The sequence below is a fragment of the Emys orbicularis genome, chromosome 2, assembly GCF_028017835.1.
Source record: "Emys orbicularis isolate rEmyOrb1 chromosome 2, rEmyOrb1.hap1, whole genome shotgun sequence".
NCBI classification, from domain to species: Eukaryota; Metazoa; Chordata; order Testudines; family Emydidae; genus Emys; species Emys orbicularis.
The window spans coordinates 286555946-286570714 of record NC_088684.1 but is presented as its reverse complement, the minus strand read 5'-3'; the positions used below and the strand labels follow the sequence as shown (position 1 = coordinate 286570714).

The 14769-nt window shown below is 45.0% G+C and overlaps 1 protein-coding gene across 2 annotated transcripts in view; it reads left to right on the top strand.

Annotated features, from left to right (window-relative positions):
• Positions 1-2914: 2914 nt before the first annotated feature.
• Positions 2915-14769, top strand: part of OXSR1 (oxidative stress responsive kinase 1) — a 118216-nt gene continuing 106361 nt past the window's right edge. Inside the window, exons 1-2 of one of the 2 annotated variants that reach the window (XM_065397713.1) lie at positions 3008-3091; positions 12729-12931. Coding sequence is in view for 1 of the 2 variants with exons in the window: in XM_065397712.1 (XP_065253784.1) it covers positions 3022-3091 (70 nt within the window). In the remaining variant the exon portion in view is untranslated. Of the gene's footprint in view, positions 3092-12728; positions 12932-14769 lie in introns of both variants that reach the window. The other variant, XM_065397712.1, reaches the window with a different exon arrangement.

Here is a 14769-nt window from a genome sequence, read left to right as displayed (position 1 = left end):
TGGTGTTCAGGAAGTTGATGCTAGAATAGGAGTGTTCTAGAGCGAATTTAATGGATGGGTGGCAGTTGCTGAAGTTGTGGTGGAAATATACGAGGGAGTTTAGGTCATCTGTCCAGAGGATGAAAATATCATTGATGTATCTTAGGTATATTATTGGTTTTGTGGTGCACTTATCCAGAAATTCTTCTTCAAGGTGGCCCATGAAGAGGCTGGCATATTGGGGAACTATCCTAGTATCCATGTCTGTCCCATGGTTTGGACAAAGTAAAGAAGAACTTTTTGCTAGACATTAAAAATCATGGACTGAAGAGAGGTACTGGATTTAAGGCTTATTACAACAATCTATAACCCACAACATCTCCCTCCCCTTCCCAAGCATTCTCTCCACTCCCCATGACTGGAGCATTGTTGACAAGCCACTTCACCTTGAATGATACCTTGAAATATGTGTTAACTACTTATGCTAAACAATCTGGTCCACCTTATATTTAGCGGTGACACTCCGAGTACATTTCCCAGACCTGAAGAAGAGCTCTATATAAGCTTGAAAGCTTGTCTTTTTCAACCAGTAGAAGTTGGTACCATCTAAGATATTACCTCATCCACCTTGTCTCTCTAAGATCCTGGGACCAATAGAGCTACAACAACACTGCAGACAACAATGGAAGATGTTCCTTGTGACTTACAGTAATATCTGATATTAAGCTGGATAGTGGCCACTCCAGGTAGACTAGAAAGCAAAAATAAAACCCAACACACAAATTCCACAGATTTTGCCAAATGTCCCAGCTGATTTGGGTTGTCCTTGACACTAAAAAAGGGAAAACAATTTTATCTATTTTGTGTGTGTTTAAAAACTGTCTTGACAGCATCTAGCTGTGTACATAATTAGTGTATGATCTGAAGAGCTCTGTGTAACTTGAAAGCTTGTCTATCTCACCAGCAGAAGTTGGTCAAATAAAAGATATTAACCACCTTGTCTCTCTAGTGTATGTAAATTCATGTTGTTGTTGTTTGTTATCCTCTTCCTTGCTCCATTCCTTCAGAGTCATCTTTTTTTTCCCTTACGTACTACTTCTGCCACACACATGGATCAATGGGGCTCCATGCAGGCTCAGCTGTGCACCTCTGTGCAGTTAATTGCAAGCTCTCTAGAGGCAGAATTTTTCACTCTGTGTTTGTAGAGCATCTAGCACAATGATTCCCCTATCCTGTCTTTGGGCATTACTGCAATGTCATAATTATAGGGGCTACATCTTGCTGAGATACCCGGAAGATAATGCCAGGATTTTATCATGGTTAGTAATCAGTCAGAATACTTAGATTGCCTGGTATTTGAATCAGAAAGTCTGGCTATATTACTCAATATTGAAATTAGGGAGGGGAGTATGCAGAAGAGTTTGGCAACTAGGAGATCTAGAAGAGAGGAGAAAGAGTGACCTTCCTTCTACACCAGATGACACCCACCATGACCTCTCCCTGTATTTAAATACAGAATATGGAGCTCAGAAGCATCTGTGGTGGACTACTGTACCTGCCCATTGAATTAATACAAGCCTTGGAAATATACATACATTGAAGAAGAGGGAGCCCCAGTGCCTGGGGATACTGGTTTAGTTAATTTAACACAACAATCTAAACCTCAGGGTTGAAATGCCTATGTTCTCTAGATCAAATATTTCACTGCCCTTCATCTTTTCAAGATAGAGAAGTTTGTGTTCACACAACTTAATCTTGAGGGGCAGGGGTGTCTCATATGTGTGGGCATTAGAAATATTAGGGCACTTTTCCTAACAGAGGTTTAGGTTGTGCCTCATCCAAAATTTTCCTCCAACTGCTTACCCTCCCCTAAGGATGCTTCTTTGAGATTGTCCAGTTTGGCAGAAACTTCTAGTTTGTGATGTTTTGATACACTACATCAAAACATCATGGCATTGCAGTGTGAAAGGGACCCTGGGGAATTATTAGTATCCCAAAGGATTGCCTGAAGCAGCTGGAATCATCACGGCAAAATCAAACACTCCTGGACGTACTAGAACGGGTGGCAAGCCTGCTCGGGGATGGGTGACATGACTATGTGGCAGTGCCTAGGTGGTGACGTACTCAGTGGACATTCTGCATGAAGCCATGGTCCTCAAGCATTCCCGACGGCTATTACCCCCAAGATGGGCTCTGCATGCTAGGTCAGGCTCCAGGAGTGAACCTGGCTCACTTTGCACAGGGCCCCACACAGGTGCAAGCCCTTTCCCTTATTCCTTCTGCTTCCCTCCCTTTTCTCCCCTCCCCATGCAAGAGCATGGCACACATACAGGCTGGGCCGGGGCTTCAAGCTATTGACAGGCTTTCAAGCCAATCGCTGCTGGACAGCTTATAGCCGAGGACCAATCAACACCGGTCTCAGAGACTAGGGGGCGAATCCTTTCCCGCTCCTCCCTGAGACGCAAACGGCCGCCATCTTGTGTGTGGCATGTTCTCATTCCGCCTCCCTCCGGATTATAGTACAGCCAAGTCTTTATCCTTCGCGGGATGTCTGGCTAAAAGCAGCCCTTCATACGATGGTGGGGATGGGAGGGGGGTGAAATTTTGGCGAGGTCTGGCATGCGCCTCACTCAAGATGGCGTCGGCAGGCGTGCGCGGGTGACGTCATCCGCGTCAGTGTGGGTCGGCGGACGGAGGGCCCATGTTAGTGGGGGGAGAGGTTGCCATGGTAGCGTTTACCTTGTTAGAGGTTGGTGGGTTTTTCTACTGAACTCTACAGGCTGCCTTTTCGATGGGCCTTTTTTGGCGGGGGGGGGTCGACTAGGCCCCGCCTCGCATGACTGTGACGCCCCGCCCCCCGCCGCTCTCTGACCCCGCCCCCACTGCTGAGACCCCAGCCAATGGGGAGGCGAGAGAGGGGCGGCGCGGGGAGGGCTCAGGCAGGGTGGCTGTCGGGCCGCTGGGCTGCGCGCCTCTCTTCGTCCTTCCCCGCTGCCCTGCCTTGCCCGGCGCTGAGCTCGGTGCGCCCGGGGAAGCGCCGCCATGGCCGAGGACCCCAGCTCCCTGCCCTGGTCCATCAACAGGGATGACTATGAGCTGCAGGAGGTGATCGGTGAGTGGGGCGCGCGGGGACCCCGCCGGCCTGTCAGCCGGGCACGGGCCTGGGCTCTCTGCGGCCGAGGGGTGGCTCCTGGGGGGTAGGGTCCGGGGTGTGTGTGCGCGCCAGCCCGGGGGGTACGGGCCCGGCGGGGGGCTGTGTCTGCCCTAGCTGTGGAGACCGGCCTGTCTCCAGGGGGTAGGGTCCGGGGTGTGTGTCTGGCCAGCCGGGGTACGAGCCCGGGAGTCAGGGGCCGGGGGGTACAGGGGCGGCGTGTGTGTGTGTGTGTGGTGGTGGGGGGGGAGACCGGACCTGGCTCCCAGGGGATGGGGTGCGGGGTGGGGCTGGTGTCTGTGCCAGCCCGGGGGCAGGGCCCGGCGTGGGGGGTGTGTCTGCGCTGGCTCTGGAGCCTGACTCCTGGGGGGTAGGAGCCGTCGCGGGTGGATCTGCCCTAGCCCTGGAGACGGGCCGGGCAGGGCAGGGGAGTGTGTGTCTGGCCCTAGCCCCGGAGACAGGGGCTGGCTCTGTTCCTACTCCGGAGGTGTAGCGGCCGCGGGGGGTGTGTCTCTCTGGTTGTCTCGCTTCGCTCTGGAGCCTGTATCTGTGGGGGTGGATTCCTGCTCGGGCTGGGGGGCTCTTGGGGCCTAGGGCGGTGCTTGCATCGGAGGGTCTTTGTTACAGCTCAGGAAATGGGAGCGCAAAAGGGGACTCCGGGCTTACTTCTTTGGTGGAGGGGGTCTTGGGGGCCTGGGGTGTGTGTCTGCCGTTGCGTTGAGCTGTATTTCTGCTCCTGGGCCTTGGGCGATTTTGAGCTTGGGAGAGGGGGAGCGGGTCTGGCAGCTCTTCTGACTGTCTGTGTTTCTACTTCTGGGGTGTAGGGATTTCAGCAGTGGGGGTGTGTCTCGGCTAGAACTAAAAGGGAAGGGTCACACTTACTCCAGTATCTGTTCATGGATCTCAAAAGTAATTGGTATGTGCGTTTCTGGGAGCATCTTCTAGGGGACTCTGTACTTTTTCTCCTGAGAGGGGCATATTATATCTTATGGTCTAATGCCCCCCCCCCCCCCGCCGTTGGGGTCCGTGTGTTTCTCTAGCTTAGCCTTTGAAGAGGGAGTTGTCTATATTTTTCTGATGTTTTGGGATTGGAAGTAACTGCTATGGGCAGTTGCCTGCCCACTTTGGGTTTTGGAGGAGGGGTGCTCATGTCTTGCTGTCCAGTGGGTGGTCTGTTTTGGCTGCTGGGAAGGATGAGGATGTAAGGTATTTGTTATGGTGGTTGGGATGTTGGTAAATAATGAAGGGCAGTTCCTCCTCCTCGGATTCTGGAATATACGGTTTCCTTTATAGAGCAGCTGCTCTAAGCTGTATTCAGTCAGAAGGGAGAGTCCATCCATATGGTGATTATTAATTTCAAGGCGCTGTATGTTGGTCTGTTCAAGGGATGAGGAATTTTGCTGTGAGTGTCTTTATATTTGAAATATCTCTCATTCCTTCTCACTTCAGCTTGAGGCAGCAGCCTTTGCTCTTTATGAATGACTGAGCCTCTCTTGACTTAAATGCCTGCACCAATTCACTCAGTCTTTCTTTTTTTAGTCACTTTATCAGTATGGTGGTGTGAAGGCTATATTGCTGCACACTGAGTATCTAACACATTACTTATTGAGTGCCACAGGTGACTGTAAGGTCAGTGCCTCGTGTTCCATTTCAGCAGAGAGGCAGAGAGTGGAGTGGGTGGAGGGATAGGAGGGATTGTTGGTCAATGTCTTAGAAAAGTTAATTTTTAGTTTAATGTTTATGAGGAACTTTTATCTTTTGGCGATTATAAATGAAGATGCTTCTATCATGCCTTGGCTTTGCGTCTCTGTAACGCAGAGACCTGCTTTATTTTGCTAGGGTGGGAGAATTTGGGGAAATCATGGTTACAGAGATTAAATTCTTGGCATTGTTTTAAAAGTAGGAAGGATCTACACAGCTGTGGCTGGTATGGAATCCTTCTGGAAGTACTGAAAATCCCCATTGCTCCATCAGATCAGGTTCCATTCCCTCCCTTAGCCTATTGGGAGCAGCAGTACTATAGAAGGGGGAGAGTCTGGTGCCTGCAGCAGGGGCTGGGGAAACTAAATAGTGAGAATTAGCACTTCTTAAACCCTTTCCAGGAAAACATGTCCTGGGGAGGCTGGTGTCCAAAAATTGGGCTTGTCCTGTGAAGAAGCAGAAGCTGGAAAAAGCTGCCACTAGGCTCCAGTTCTCTCTAAAGCTGGTGAGCAATTGCAGCTGTCTCTAGGAAGTGCTTTGCTTGTGGGAGTCTACTAAGAGGTGTGCCCCTCCCCCCGACCATTTTCCCCCTATAAAGTTCTGCTCTTATTTACCTTATTAGATGTTAGTCTGTGCTGGGGGAAAGGAAATTCACACAGGGCTGAGGGAAACATTTAAACTCCCAACAGCTGCTTTCCTGGGAGCTGCTGACAGACACTCCTCACATAGTCTAACAATCACTAGGAGGACATAGATATGTTGTTGTCCGTTTGTAACATATTGAGCTTGGGGAATAAGCTTTTTCATTCCTTTTTCTTCTCTCCTCTCTTCCCTCCTCCCCCCCCCCCCCCCAAACAATCTGTATGCTGAATTTCTGGTTGCCAACTGCTACCTGAAAGACTGCATCAGGTTTCTAAACTATATTGCCTACTTTTTGGAACATATGCTGAAATGTGTTTATAAATATTTTTATTGTCCCCCTTTATCTTACTCCTTCTAAATGTTGGAATGTCTGCCAATGTCTAGGATGTAGGTGTGATTTAAGTCTCATAGCACATACGTAATTTGAGGGACAAAATGTTCCAGGGTTGGCTAAGCAACTGGACTTTCCCCCTCCTGCTTCCACATATCCTCTAACTCTCATCAGGGGCTTGCTGGGTTCTCATTACTCTAGATTTATAGGCTTACAATTTGTGGTCATGGTCAAAGTGGGAATCCAGTATGGAAAGTGCCCAGCCTTGCAGCAGTACTTTCAAGGTACTTAACTAGATCTGTGATGGATGACAAAATCTTAACCTTAATCGTGATTGTTTTTAGTAAAAGTCACGGACAGGTTGCGGGCAAGAAACAAAAATTCATGGAAGCCTGTGACCTATCTGTGACTTTTACTAAAAATAATGGGAGGAGGGGCTGATGGGTGGGGTGGGGGGAAATGACTGAAGCCCAAGCAGGGGGGAAGACAGCCTGAGCCCCGCTGTGGGAAAGGGGGGAGAATCCAGCACCGGCTGCTGCAGTGGCAGACAGCTCCGGGTCCACGCCACAGCTCAGAGCTCCAGAGTCTCCTGCTGGCTGACAGCTCTGGCCCCACCACCCTGGGGCTGAAGCGAAAATGTCACAGAGATCTCTGAAAGTCACGGAATCCTTGACATAATCTTATCCTCAGTGATGACAAAAGTTGTTCTCTAGGTTTTCAGCCTAGCACTCTGTATGTTACATACTCAGCTATTTTTGATACCCAAGTAAAGGAAATCAATTTTTCACTCTCTTCTGATACCTTATTTCCTCACACTAATTCTCTGCCTGTAAATATCCAGTGGGCAATGTGGCCTCTTAGTGCAATAGTTAAGAGATAAAACATTCTTCCAGATTCAGGAAAGAAGTTCCCTTATAAATCACCTTACAGTTTCTATCTAGGATTAAAAACCTGTTAGTCAGCAGTGGATCTGACTAGTTCAATTTTAAAGGTATAGATTATGGCCTATATTCATTACACTGTATTAGCTTTAGTGACTAACAGCTGAGTATTCTCAAATATAGATTCCTTTTTTCATTGTAATGTTGCAAATTGTCTTGTTCAGGATCAAAACTTGACCTAATTTAAACAAACAAAAAAACTTACTGCAAACTGAAATTACAATACAGTTATAAGGTGTGCCTGTTGTGAGTAAGCATCTTTCCTGGGTGACTATTAACTACTGTGGAATCTGGCTTCATTTTAAAAAGTAGTCTCTCTCCCTTATGGTTGTAACGATAACCCTCCAGATGTGGACTGCATGGAAATCAATGCAATGCTGTTTTCTAAAGTCTGAAGGAAGATAGCCCCATTGCTGCTGCTGCTCAGAGCTTCCCCAATCTGCCATAGAGTGAAGACCAAATAGAATTCTATGGGTTCTCAAAGTTGCTATTGGGGGAAACCTGTGGGCAACAATGAAACTGAGTAGACCAGGGGTAGGCAACCTACGGCAGACGTGCCAAAGGCGGCACACGAGCTGATTTTCAGTGGCACTCACACTGCCTGGGTCCTGGCCACCGGTGCGGGGGGCTCTGCATTTTAATTTAATTTTAAATGACGCTTCTTTACTTTACATACAACAATAGTTTAGTTATATATAATAGACTTATAGAAAGAGACCTTCTAAAAACATTAAAATGTATTACTGGCACATGAAACCTTAAATCAGAGTGAATAAATGAAGACTCAGCACACCACTTCCGAAAGGTTGCCGACCCCTGGAGTAGACTCATTTCACTCATATTCATTCTGCTGCATCTTCAGAAAGCTGTGAGCAGTATGTGAAGTAGAAACTGTACTCCTGGGGGAATTCTGTGCCACTGTGTGCATGCATAATTAATGAGCTACACATTTAATTTTTTGCCAGAAAGCTGCTGCAGTTCCACCTTTTGCCCCCTAAAGGGAGCTGTGGCGATAGAACAGAGCAGCAGCTCCTGGCCAGCTAGGGAAGAGAGAGAGCCCGCTTTCTTCACGGCGCCTGTCGGGCCACGTCAGAGACAGACAGCGTGGGGCTGCTGGGGGTCAGACAGGGGCTCATAAGGGCTGGTGTGGGAGGACAGACTGGGAAAGAGCTGAATGAGAGTGAAGGTGTAGGGCCATGGGGAGGAGGGCGTGTAGTGACGGGGTGGCTGGGGAGGTGCAGGGCCACATGGGGATGGGAGAGAGAGTGCAGGGCCACGTAGGGATGGGGGGGTTGCTGAGTGGGGGTGGAGGGACACACGGGGGTGCAGGGGCACATGGGGATGGGCAGATGTGACTGAATGAATGGGACAGGCTAGGGTTTAGCCAGGGTCTGCATGGGGGAAGCTCCCTAACAATCCCTTCCCGCTCTCACACAAAAACCTGTTCCATACGTTTCCCACCCATACCCAACAACCCTCCAGGTTCACACCCAGCCTCCTTCGCAGCAATTACTTCCCTCTCCCTCGCTCCTCTGTTGCCCCGACTCCCCCAAGCCTTTGCACTGCTTCTGAGGCATGCAGTAAATATGGTTCTGTATTGTAGTTTAAATTAATTATTACTCAAAATTCTGTATTAATATGCCTAGTAAGGAATCTATTTGTCAAAAAACATTTCCTGAATCTTTTTTGTTGTCTGTATTGTTACAGACATACTTGCTGACAGGTATTTTGAAATAAGTGACCAAAAATCATTGAAACTGGTGTGATTATATTGTTGTTTTGACAATAAAATATGCAGAATTTTAAAATATTGTGCGCAGAATTTTTAATTTTTTTGGCTCAGAATTTCCCCAGGAGTAACATTGGTGCAAGCTGTTAACTGAGGAGGAGGAGAATGTATAAAACCAGAGGCAGGGTAGGGGTAAATTAACAGAGAACTCCCTCTTCTTCTCTCTCTCCCCCGACCCCTGCCCCGACCCCTGCTTTCACAGCAATCAGGAGGCTCTGGGGTGAGAGGAGGAGGAACAAAGAGTGAATGTGCATGTTCCTTTTCCCTTCCAGAAATGAAATCTAAAATAAAGTTAATACTTATTAAGGTTTTTCCCTTTCCCAGCAGCTGGGTATATGGGTAGCTGTTTTACACAGGCATTGCCCCTGAACACAGTAGAGCTTGCAGCTTAATCCTGTGGCATTTAGGTGTGTAGAAAATTTTCAACTCCTGTGGATCGGGGGGAATGTGGTTAGGTAGGAGAGGTTGATTACTATTCTGTTGCACCCCCAAGAGCATCTCAATGAACATAGTCTAGTTCTCTGAATTTTATCAAAATATCTATAGGGACCTATCCCACAAATTAAAAATGCATAGTACAGAAAGAGCACTCATAAGTCTCTACACACTGTAATAGCAGTTAGAACACTTTTATGTTAAGGGAGAAGGAGATGGAATGGGAAAAATTTATCGAGCAATAAGCTGTATAGAATCTGTTTGGGGACTAGAATTGATGGTTCACCTATGAGTCTTGTATGGTAACTGTAGGCAAGTTTCAGAGGGGTAGCCGTGTTAGTCTGTATCAGCAAAACCAACGAGGAGTCCTTGTGGCACCTTAGAGACTAACAAATTTATTTGGGCATAAGCTTTCGTGGGCTAAAACGCACTTCATCAGATGCACGGAGTGGAAAATACAGTAGCAGGTATATATACACAATACATGAAAAAATGGGAGTTGCCTTACCAAGTGTGTGTGTGGGGGGGCAGTTCTAATGAGACAATTCAATTAAAGTAGGCAAGTTGTAACTAAGCCTAAATAATTTAAACAAACCAGTTTTTTTTGTTACTAATGCTATACATTGAAAATGAAAGTCATAAAACCCAGTTCAGTTTTCATTCTCTTTCTTGCTCTATTTGTTTCTGGCATTTCTCCATTTATTTTAATTGGCTAAGCTAAGTCAATTTCCATTGCAAGTTCTCAGTGTTCAGAGTCAGAACATTGCAGGGAAATGTCTCTCTAAAAAACAACTCAGTAGAAAGTTTGATCTGTTCTTTTAAAGTGGAAATCTTTCTACTGGTCTTAGGTTGTATTAAAGCTTTTACAAAACCAACTTAAGAGGAACATAAAGCCTATTCAAAGTGCTTAGCCTATCTAGGCATCTATGCGCATAGCCCTCATCACCATAACTAATGCCCCACACTATGAAATCCAAACGCAAGTGCTTGGACTGTAAACCCACTTAAACAGCCGGGTGTCCCTGCCATATTCAAACCATCCACTCATCTGAACAGTGGGGATTTCTAGATACTTAGAACCTTGTTACCATCGCTTCGTAAAATCCAACCATTTGTCTTTGAAACTTTCCTCCTATCTGATCATCTGGGAATGAAGGAAAAGAGCTGTTCTACAAGTGCAGTCCAGCTTCTGTTGCCAGCCCCTGCTCCCTCTAGTTGGCGTAAAAGGAGGATAGAAGGGAGGAAGCGGAAGTAGGATGAGGGTATTTAAAAATAATAAAATCAAGCAGCAGTAGCACCTCTCTTCTAAAGAGGAGGGCTGGAAAGAGTATCTCATAGAATCAGCTTGGCTGCCTTTCCAGCTGACTTGAGGGGAGGGCAAAGGATTCTGCTTGTGTTTCCTTCAGCTATTTTGGGATGAGTGAGATACAAGGAAGCCTTAAATAGAAGCAGACCACTGTAGTTTGTTCCTGGATGGCAGTTAGTTCCAGTGGAGCTAGTTTCTTGGAAAGATTAATATTTTGTACTTTAATTTGTCAATAAGCCTTTTTATAAGTATAGTGTAACACTCTGAGGTAGGCATTTCTCAGCCAGTATCAAATATCTTGGGTGCCCTTGGCTCTTCTGCATACCTGAGGGGTGCATATATTGGCTGACAAATGCGCACTCTGGAATGTTATTACTTATGTAACTGACTGAATCTCAGAGAAAGAATCGATTCTCCCCAGAACATTCAGCTTTTAAAGTTCACAGTGACTATTTTATTCCAGAGGCTGGAGCTGTTGATGGGAACAGGAGCTGGTCCATTAAGACTCTAGATGTTGACTTGAGTTCTTCTGAAATTTAAATATCTGAGCCTTTAAAACTGCAAACAACTAGAGCTAGGTATTTTAATTACAAATGAGTATTGAAACTGTAATCTGGTAAAACTTGATCTTTTGTGAAGTGTTTTCTCTGGTCAAACTATTTCACGACTAGGGTGACCAATGCTAAATGTAGTTTATTAGACTTTTTACCTGCAAGCTTAGAGAAGACACAGCTGTGAGCAATGTGAGTATAGAAAATAACCATGGAATAATTGCCAGTAAAAAAGACTGCCGTATTAGGAAAATGGGAATTGCTGTACTAGGTCAGCCTAGTGATCTGCCCAGTCTGTTTTCCTGACTCCTGTCATAGCTGAGCAACTGAGGCGCAGAGATGAAGGGCCCAACTTTCAAAGTTGCTGTAGTTCCCTTTGACTTTAGTTGGAGCCGTTCATGCATAGCACTTCAGAAAATCAAGCCTTATGTGACTTGCCCAAGGTCACACAGGAAATGTGTGACGGAGTCAGGCCTAGAACCCAGGTTCCTGACTACCGATCCAGTGCCTTAACCACCATTCTATTGAATTGTACTTGAAGAAGACTGGTGGTGCCTGAAAGGACTACATAGTAGGTGACTGCTGTCAACATATTTAGTCATAACTATGTTAGCGAAGAGAACATGTATTTAAAAATGAAATCGGAGTGAATGAAGTTAGGTATTATGTTAGTAAGTGGTATGAGTATACTTGAATGGAAAATGTAGGCTTGGAAGGATGAAATTTTTGTCAGTAAATGTTGATTTCAGCATATATCTACAAACTGATGGAAAAAATATTTCCATTGATGAGAATTGAAATCTACAGATGGGCAAAGAAAGAAAAATGCTGGTTGCGAACTTATTAGAGTCAAAATCCAGTGTTTGACTTTTGAATTAGGCTTGTTACAAAAGGATGAGTAAGTGAATAGTAAAAACCAGTATGACTTGTTGATTTAAGCATATTTACTTCATATATTTTGACATGCAAGGGGGACAGTTTGCGTTTTAACAGTTTATAAAACTTTAACTTTTTGGATCTCAGTGTGTCCTGTCATTAAATAATTGTGACTCCCAATAACTTCCTGCTACTGTAAACATTTAAACAAACAAACATCTAAAATAAAGCTTTAAAATATACATCGATATGAGTTGAAATTACAAAAAAAAACCAACAATTGAATTCTGCCAATTCTATAGATAGGTATATCTAAAGTGGCAGATATAACCCTTATTATATTGAGAAATGCTGTGTGTTCCATAGTACTTAAACACCAGGGGGCAGAGCTAAGGCTTCATGTGCAACCGTAAGGGGATACTGCCTGAGATCTAGACAATTGAAACTGTTTTTGTCCTACACCTGCCCTGAAATGCTCTGCCAACTTCTGTGGTTTTAAAATGACAGTTTTTGCTATCTTTTACATATCTTTCTCTCCCCTGTTGCTATATGCCAAACCCACATGATCTGGATATGTCTACCTGCGGCTGGCCTATGCCGGCTGGCTTGGCTTAACAGGCTGTTTAACTGTAGTGTAGATGTCCAGGCTCTGGCTCGAGCTCTGGGACCCTCCCACCTCACAGGGTCCAGGCTCCAGCCCAAGCCTGAACATATACACTGCAGTTAAACAGCCCCTTAGCCCGAGTCAGCTGGCATGGGCCAGCTGTGGGGGTCTAATGGAGTGTAGATGTACCCTCTGAGTAAGCTGACTAGACTCAATGGGTTCTCAAGTGCACAAAGTGAACAAATTAGAAAATGGAAATCTTTCATTTCTCAGTCACAGTAGTCTCACCAGGTGTTACAGCTAACAATAGAATGTTTTTTAAAATAACTTTAAGACAGTTATGACTTTTTTTTTGAAGTCCTTTAACTTTGTCACTTCCTGACTTTTGAGTGTTTAACGTGGCTTTTATTGTAATCTCCTAGGGAGATTAAAAGAAATTCTGTGATATGGAACTGTTTGGCTACACAACATGACAACATCAAATGCTGCATCCCACACACCTTACAAGGTTTTCTTAGAGGGAGCTCTTCTACTCTGCACTCTGGGAAGTCTGCAGGAGACAGCTCTCTCCAGCAAGCCTTAAAAGCTGCACAGATCATTTCTTGCAAGATGCACAGTGAATGAGGTAAGAGCTCTGGATTCACTCTGTGCATTTACTTTTTCGCTACACTGTTAAGTTAGCCCCAGTCTCCTGCTCAGTGTAGCTGACGTTCACTGCAAACACTGCTTAAGGGAAGTCGTACCAATTGTATTGTGTCTGCATGAAGTGCAACTTTCAAAGGCTCATAACTCGGTCAAATTAAAATGAGTTTTCACTGGAACACACAAAGGCTCTTCTCATCAAGGGCCTAACTTCTGGCCAAACTTCAGCTTTCTGCCCCAGCCATCTTCACTCTCCTCCTACTCAAAGGAGTAAACTGGTTTTACTGAAACTTCCCAAAAGAAACTCCTGTTTGATCAGAACGCAAGCCTGTGTCAACCCAATAAGTGAAAGCTTCAGAAAGTTATGAGCAACTGAAAGAGGTGAAATTTGATGACAAACTGAAACACAAACTGTAGCAGTATCTCCTGCAATAATAAACCCAAGCTGCTTACTGCTTATAGTTCTGCTGTCCTCAGTCATAAATAACTTTAATCAAACATAAGTGTTTTTTTTTTTTAAACTCCTTCTAGTGCCTCCTCATCAATATATCTATGTAGGAGGGAAATCGCTTCACTTTTTCATCCATCCACAGAATTGTTAACTAGATTCAGATTGCAGGGTCAAATTCTGTTCTGTTATCCCCCACTGAGCATTTGGGGTTGCACAACATAACTGATTCCAGAACTTGGCCTGCAGTATCTCCTTCTAGAGGTGATGTGTGAGAGGAAAGAATTTTAATTGCCTCTCAGAGCAAAGGATGAGTTCCTAAGTTTGGCCGGTGGGGGTGGGTGGTGTCATCTTAACCGAGTAGATGTCACTGGGAAATGGCTGGACCACATATATGGAAAGACATTTCTGGTGAGCTTGACCCAGGGTCACTAGATCCTGGGGGTATTCTGCAACAGTTTCAGATAATTGAAAACCCTGCATATTTTTTTTTTTTTTTTTTTTTTAGTTTAAACACATAAATCATTATAGTAGTGTTCTTCATAGTCAGTCCCTTTGTGCTCTTGCCATGCTGTCAGGTTTCAATATGCTGTACATTCTTGTACTGAAGATGCTGGTTTAGTAGAAGCTCTTATGAGGAAATCTGGAAGTTTTGACAGAGTAGGGAATTCTGGTTTCTGGGAGCTGAGAACCAATTTAGGATTGTGGGGTAAGCACATTAGATGGGTGTTTCTGCTAAAATCATCAGCAGTGAAATAGCTGTGTTGATATTGTCATCTCTAGGTTTCATAGTTAACCTCATTGAGATAGTGGTACAATTCAGACATCAGAGTTCTTATTTCAGGATGTTTGCAGACTCATGCAGACAGTACAGCATTGGTTAAGTCCAAGATTAAGGTTTTCTTCACAACCATGAGGGCTAGAAACAATTATTTTTTTTAAACTAGAGCCTAGGTTTGTGAAAACAATTCTGTAACAGCCAATTCAACCTCTACAGAATCATGGACTCCATGGGGCCCTGAGCTTTCTGATGTTGTTTGTAGTTACTTTTCAGAATTGAAGTAAAGGGAAACATCCTTTACAATAGAACCTCAGAGTTACGGACACCTGGCGAATGGAGGTTGTTCATAACTCTGAACAAAACATCATGGTTGTTCTTTCAAAAGTTTACAACTCAACATTGACTTAATACAGCTTTGAAACTTTACTATGCAGAAGAAAAATGCTGCTTTCCCTTTATTTTTTTGTTGTAGTTTACGTTTAACACAGTGCTGTACTGTATTTGCATTTTTTTTTTTTTGGTCTCTGCTGCTGCCTGATTGTATACTTCCGGTTCCAAATGAGGTGTGGGGTTGACTGATCAGTTCATAACT